A 7,326-nucleotide genomic window follows, 5' to 3' on the forward strand; every position below is an offset into this window, starting at 1 on the left:
CTCATGACGCAACACGCAGGGCCCTGACGGATTACAAGAACGTGATGACGAAGGGCGTTCTCTCTTTGCCCCATCTACTGCGAGGTGAGCAGCTTACGGGCTACGTGCCCCGGGAATCTGAAGCCATCCTTTCTTGGGGACACCGGTGGCATGGACCCGTTGTCCCGAGTCCCTCTCCCGACTGTCCCCCAGCACGACAGGCGTCCCTTGGATTTGGCGGCGCGAGCTGGAAGTCGCGTTCTGGGCTTTGAGGCCTACCCTGGCCGCAGCACTCCCGCCATGGTGCACCGGGCCGGGCTTCCTGCCCTCCCTCCGTGCCCGGCTCGCACGCCCCCGGGCCACCCTTTGCCACGGACCCATTTGTGTCTTTCTCCCCGGGTTCTCTACCTGGCCGTTTCCGGTTGAGGAGGCGGAACTCTGACCCGCACCTGGTGAGGAGCGTTCCCTGCTCCATCCTTCTTACCTGGGTGTTTGTGTTTCAGAATGAAGACCATTCTCAGCAATCAGACCGTCGACATTCCAGAAAATGGTAGGAGACTTACTGCTTGGCCGTGACGTCTTTCTTGCATGCTCTGATCCTTGGCCTGTGGCCTCACGGGTTCGTTCTCTCTTCTAGTGGACATCACTCTGAAGGGGCGCACAGTCATTGTGAAGGGCCCCAGAGGAACCCTCCGGAGGGATTTCAATCACATCAACGTAGAGCTGAGTCTCCTTGGGAAGAAGAAGAAGAGGGTAAGGACCCCATTTCTTTGTGGTACCCGAGATGCTTGTTCGTAAGTGCATTTTAACAGCTTGAGGTTTGATCTCTCGGGTCCAGTGTGGGGCGCTGTATGCCTTTAATCACAGCCCTGGAAAAGAGGTGGGCAGATTCTCTGTGGACTCGGGCAACCTTAGTCCCAGGACAGATTTGTAAATTGAAATCTAATATTGTAAAGCCTGGTACTGATCTAGTGTTAATTCCCCCCCCCAAAAAAAAGAATATTACTTTTAAGTAGTTCGTGGGTAAACATTCTGTTCTCTCTTTTTTTTTTGGGAGGTGGTGGTGGGTCCATTCCTTTACAAAATCTGTGCCTATGACATACAATTTTTTGGTCATTTATAGAATGCTCTTGTGGTAACCAGCTAAAAACTTATTTCTGGCGTCTCCTGTTACAGCTCCGGGTTGACAAATGGTGGGGTAACAGAAAGGAACTGGCCACTGTCCGAACCATCTGCAGTCATGTTCAGAACATGATCAAGGGTGTCACACTGGTAAGCCAGCCAATCAGGCTGCTTTTTAGCACTTTGGAAGAGGTTTCTTAGATGTGTCTTGTGTATACAAATGTCTAGTACAGGGCAATTTTGTGTTTTGTTTGTGGGGGAGGGGCATACCATGCATCAAGCCTAGGAATTTGCTGGGCAAACCATGCTTCGAGAAAAAAAATTTTTTTCCTTAGTAGATAGTCTACTATAGTGTAAATTTGGTTGCTGGTTGGTATGTATAGAACTTCTGGATAGAAAAGGTCTGATTTCTAAATATATGTTGTCACTCTTAGTTGGGGATACTTTTTTTCTCCCATGATAAGGTTAATGCTGAAGAGGCTTGTTTGATAAACACACTCTACCCTGTGCATAACAAGTGTTATGTACCTGTTGGGTGGATCCTTGTTGATACCATAGCTTCCTTTTATTTACTTTGATATGAAATTATGGTCTGGTGTGTCTAGTAATACAGTAAATCTGGTGCCAAGGATGAGTGTCTTGGGCGCTCACTGAAAGAAGCCAGGCTGAGATAGTAAAACAAACAGATGCGTCCTGCAGGACTGTTACTGTCTGGAACGACAGTTGTTCCTTCTGAAGTGAATATTAACTGTGTGAGACTTGTTGCAGGTCACAGGTGGCAGGTAAAGTGTGGTGTTTTCAAATTACAACAAAAGCACCTCAGGGAATTTTAGAGCTGGCCCTGGTGGCACACAGCTGTGATCCTAGGGGAAGCTGAAGAAGGAATCTCAGATTGTAGGCCAGCCTGAACTGAAACTAATTCTGAGATTGTTCAATATTTATTTACTGCAGGGCTTCCGCTACAAGATGAGGTCTGTGTATGCTCACTTCCCCATCAACGTCGTTATTCAGGAGAATGGGTCTTTGGTTGAAATCCGAAATTTCTTGGGTGAAAAATACATCCGCAGGGTTCGGATGAGAACGGGTATGTGTGTTACCTCAGAAATGATAAGCTGCTATAGTTTTGTGTCCCGTCCGTTCCTCACCCCCCCCCCCCAGCCTCCGCCCCAGTCTTGGAGTGCTGGTGTTTTGGTGTTTGTGGTGAAGGATATTTCAGAACTGTGTTTTGGTAGCTGCTAGCTTGAGATTAATGCCATTATTCCTGAAGAGTAGTTTATAGGGTATAATTTTTGTGGGTGCTGGGAATTGAATCTTCACATGTAATTACAGTATGTTCAGAAGTAAATCCTACAGTTCATGAGTTCTGTGGAGTTTTAAATGAAGTATTTTTTGTGTAGCTCTCATGTTAATATTGAATACATACCTCTTTTAGGTGTTGCTTGTTCTGTCTCTCAAGCCCAGAAGGATGAATTAATCCTTGAAGGAAATGATATTGAACTTGTTTCAAATTCAGGTATGTATGCTTGTGTCTATTGGTCAAGTTTTATCTCAGCCTTAAGGTTGAATGCATGTCTGATTTGTTACAAAACTTCTGAGAGGTCAAAGATTGTTCCAACTCTATTCTGTATATACTATAGTTTGTGTCATGAATACATGGTGGTGTATATGCAGTTCTAAGTGATGGGTAGCATGTGGTAGGCTTTGTTGGGAACAATTTGCTTTTGTGTTTATATTAGGGTGGGTATGCAGTTACACTCAGTTGAGAACTGATGGTAATGAAGGGGTCTCTTTCCATCATGTTGGCTCCAGGGATTGAGCTCCAATTGTTAGTTAAGTTAGTCTTGTAGACAAATTTGGCTAGTGAAATAATGGCTTTATTTGTGTCGTCCTATATAGCGGCTCTGATTCAGCAAGCCACAACAGTTAAAAACAAAGATATCAGGAAGTTTTTGGATGGTATCTATGTGTCTGAAAAGGGAACTGTGCAGCAGGCTGATGAGTAAGACCTAAGGTAGGTTCGTGTATCTACAGTTGACTACTTTAGATGGAGTTTGTATGAAAAATTACTGAAATCAGTACTTGCCTCTAACCTATATCATAGGTGAATTTGTTTTACTCTACATAATTTATATAGATTATATATATTAAGTGAACTTAACTTTCTGGGCAGGAATATTGATGAAAGTTTACATGTATTTTGTTTGCTTTTACAGTTACCCAACTCCAGAAACAAGATCCTGAATTTAACTACGATTTGGCATGTCTTTTGGGACAATAAAAGACTTGTATTGATTTGGTGTGTCTTTGATCTTTCTAATTGATACTTAGCAGATAGGTCAACTGCTACTCAAGGAACACAACAGATGTTTTTCCTTCCTGTAAACAAGTGACTTAAAAGAATAACAACACATTTCAGGCAATAGGAGTATAGTACCAATGACAGACAATAGTCCTGGTGTGTGTTCAATGGACATGGCATTCTGGGCTAATCCTAGAGGTGTGTGACTAGATAAAAGTATAAATCATGGTGGTTTCTTTTTGTAAGTTCTCAGTATTGTCTTGGTTATAATTCTACCTTTGACTAGGTTGACGTGGGAGGATCAGGTTGAGGCTTGGTGTATTACAAATGGAACCTGGAATTTCTTTGAAATATTGGGGTTGGTAGGGTTGCAGGCTTTGAATATAATGTTCTAGACTTAATAGTAACCTGTATTGGTGTGAATTACTTCACCATCTACCTTTAGCTTCTTGGACAAGTTCCTCTATTATAATCTCAAACTCCTAATCCTCTTGCCTCTGCCTAGGATGACAGGAAAGCACTGCCACACCTAGCGTTTTATTCTTCATGTGTGCATTTGGTGTATTTGTCTGTTACCCTTTCACCTTGCGTTTGAGGCAGTATTTGTCTTCCCCAGTGCTAGGGTACAGACATTGCCCAATTGAACTAAGCTTGTGTGGTGTGTATTGTGTGAGAGAATATATTCACACCTGTCAAGAGGTGTCAGTTCCCCTGGAGCTGGAATCACAAAGGGGAGTGATTGTCATGTTACATGTAAGTGCTGCAAGAACAGTATTACATTTTTAAAAAGTCTGAAGTCCTGAGGATGTTAGGTGCATGGGGATAGAGTTAAAGGAGTCTGTATGTTCTTTGGCATGGGTTCAGGGTGGAGTCTTGGGTTCTAGGAATCAAATTCAGATCATCGGGTTTACACTGTTCTGTAGGCCCTAATCAGTTTTTATGAGATAGGGAACTATAGAGGGGCATGGCCTCAAAGTCAATTCACCGCTTCTCCATCCAAAGTGCTGGGATTAAAGGTGTTGACCATCATGTCTAATTATTAAAAAGGACTGGTTGTAGCTCAGCTGGCCGAGTGCTTTCCTTGTATTGAAAACCCAGCACTGCATGTAGATGTGGCATGTGCCTGTCTGTGGTCCTGACCTTACAGAGGTGGAAGCAGGGTGTCTCAGCCAGATTGTTCACAATAAATAGTTGGCATCAACCAAGTAAAACATTTAGACAAGGTACCTCAATTCCCAGAGGCTAGACAAACATGAGTTAAGCATATTTAAGGATTTCACAAAAGTTTTATTGAATGTTTAAAATGTGACATCTTTTTCTGCAGCTATTCAGGTGGGTTAAGAATGTAATCTATAAACTGGGAGTTGGTGAACACCTTTAGTCCCAGTCCTTGGGAGACAGGCAGGTGGATCTCTGAGCTTGAGGCCAGCCTGGTCTACAGAGCTAGTATGTTCAATGTATTAGCAGTCAAGCCTACTGTGTGTGTAGACAAGTGCAAAGCCCCACTGAGCCATATCCCTAACCTGTGACTTAAGACACTTGCATTTACTATCACTAGATCTTGACCTAATGACTTTTATATGATCATTTAAAATTAGCTGCACACATTCCCAAAACCCGCAAGAATGGCAGCATTGGGCTAGGAACTTTACATTTGGTAATCTTGGAATGTCAAATTTGGGAAGGAGCAACATGATCTAAGCTTTGCTTAATGGGAACATATTGTTAGGAAAGGTTTTGTTTGGGTGGTACCACAGGGTGGTACATCCCCTGTGGCCCCTGCAGTGGAGTTGAGACAGGAGGATCAGGACTCTTGGAGGTTATCTTTAAGGTCAGCTTGGTTCTGTCAAAGTAGTTATGTTAATGGAGTTGGAAACCATAACTAAACTGGGTATAGTGCACACCTTAATCCCAGTACTCTGAGGCAGGAGGATTACTGCCAGGTTGAGGCCAGCCCGCTCTGTATAATTAGTGAAACCCAGTCAAAAAACAAATGTAACTTGAATTAAAGGTTGATTTGCTCTTGCTGCCCTGGAACTTTGTAGACTAGGCTGGCCTCAAACAGCAATCCACCTGCCTCTCCTGAGTGCTGGAATTAAAGGTGTATGCCATCACTGCCCCAGCTACATGTTTTAAGATAAAAGGTGATTAAAAGTTTTTTCTGGAGTGAATTCAAATTTGTATGACTTAAAAACCCAAGTAGGGCTGTAAAGACATAACCATTGTTAAGAACACTTGCTCTTGCAGAGAAAAAGTAAACAATTCTTTGCAAAACGTACTTAAGAACTACTAAGAAGACAGGCAGGGGGAGTTCAAGCCAGCCTGGTCTGTATAGTGAACTTAAGGCCAGCCAGGGCTATGCAGGGAGACCCTGTCTCAAAAAAAAATAGTCTTAAGAACTGCTAAAGTTGAAGAGATGACCCAGTGGTTATGAGCTGTTCTTACAGAGGACCAAGGTTTGGTTTCTAACACCTAGGTTGGCTCACATTCATATATAAGTCTGCAGGGGATCTGATGCCTCCTCTGGCTTCCAAGGACACCAGGCATGCAAGTGGTGCATGCATGCATGCAGGCAAAACACCCATACACATTTTAAAAAGGTGAAATCTAAAACTGGAGGGGTGGTGGTTGTGGGAACCAGAAGTAGAAAAGCAGAGGTCTACTGTTAGATTTAGCTAGTCCAATAGCAGCTTTATTTCTAATCACTTTTGCACATGCTGTCTATGGTTTTTGAAAATTAGTGATTATAAGATTCATAATGTTGCATTGGGTGGTAGTGGCACATAACTTTAAACTTAGGACGCAGAAGCAGGTGGGTCTCTTGAGTTTGAGGCAAGCCTGGTCTACAGAGTAAGTTCCAGGACAGTTGGGGACAGATAACAATAGGTAGATCTGAAGTACAATTAAAATCACCCTACAATTTAGGATGGTTTATTACTAAGGATCTTTTTGAAAGAGCTACTTTGAATCCTAAGCCTAAGTTCCTGGAGGGGGTTCCCAGTGACTGGGTAACATGGTTATTTACATATTGACTTGAAAAACAAATGTGATTGGGTATACATTCAAATTATTCCTAGTGTTTGATCAAATCAAGCATGGTTCCTTAAATATATAATATCCCTAGTTGAGATTTACTTAGTGCTAGCCTTTAAAAGTAAAATTAAATTAGGCCATTCAAATTAGCATGCTGGATTGATTCATCAGAGTCATGGTGCATGAGAAACTTATAAAGCTCTTGGGGGCAGAGCAGGAATCTATGAATAATGGTAAGGTCTTAGGCCTTTACCCTTTGTGAAACCTACATCTTTTTAACTTTCCTGAGAAGCCAGATCTTCTCAGCTCAAAATCAGGGGAATAGAGGTAATGCCAGTTTATTTTAAAATGGAAATGCTGTGCTGTAAGGCTAAGTGAATCTGATCTTTACAGCAGTGGGGTCTAGTTGTCCATCCTGTAATCGTTCCATGACATGAGTTATAAAGCTACTTTTAAAATCCGAAGTCCAAGCTGGGTGTGGTGAGCATCCCTCTTTAGTCCTAGCACTCAAGAGGTAGATGGATCTCTTGAGTTCAAGATCATCCTTGTCTACAGGTCTGAGTTCCAGGACAGAGAGAAATACACTGAAATGCCAGTCTTGAACCTTCCTCCTTCCTCCACCAATCAGAAGTTCAGTAAGAGAGAGCTGAAAATTGAATGTTTAAGAAATGCCTTTTTTGTTTTGTTTTGTTTTGTTTTGTTTGAGAAAAGCTAAGGTTGATATGTTTTAGATTCTATGCTTTAACTATCTATGGGCAAGCATGATCTAAAATCCTGCTGTGTTTCTACATTCCATCTGAGGACTACCTGACCTAAACAGAAGAGCACCTTGTTAGAAGTGATGGAATATGTCACTACTGTTCAGTTTAAATAGTTTTAGCTGGGTATGGTGG

General features: G+C 42.5%; 1 protein-coding gene across 1 annotated transcript; it reads left to right on the forward strand.

Annotated features, from left to right (window-relative positions):
* The first annotated feature begins 21 nt into the window (after positions 1-21).
* Rpl9 (ribosomal protein L9) lies at positions 22-3,394 on the forward strand. The gene is made up of 8 exons (XM_051198295.1): positions 22-84; positions 483-529; positions 617-732; positions 1,156-1,251; positions 2,053-2,185; positions 2,534-2,614; positions 2,998-3,112; positions 3,315-3,394. Exons 2-7 carry the CDS (start codon positions 484-486, stop codon positions 3,102-3,104), a joined length of 579 nt encoding a protein of 192 aa, XP_051054252.1. The 5' UTR covers positions 22-84; position 483; the 3' UTR covers positions 3,105-3,112; positions 3,315-3,394.
* The last annotated feature ends 3,932 nt before the right edge of the window (positions 3,395-7,326 follow it).

Source organism: Phodopus roborovskii, unplaced genomic scaffold (assembly GCF_943737965.1).
Source record: "Phodopus roborovskii unplaced genomic scaffold, PHOROB, whole genome shotgun sequence".
Taxonomy (NCBI): domain Eukaryota; kingdom Metazoa; phylum Chordata; class Mammalia; order Rodentia; family Cricetidae; genus Phodopus; species Phodopus roborovskii.

Coding starts and splice junctions, on each gene's coding strand:
- Rpl9 (XM_051198295.1), top strand. CDS start 484: ATGAAGACCATTCTCAGCAATCAGACCGTCGACATTCCAGAAAATG. Junction 1,252..2,052: donor TGATCAAGGGTGTCACACTG/GTAAGCCAGCCA, acceptor TATTTACTGCAG/GGCTTCCGCTACAAGATGAG. Junction 2,615..2,997: donor TGAACTTGTTTCAAATTCAG/GTATGTATGCTT, acceptor CGTCCTATATAG/CGGCTCTGATTCAGCAAGCC.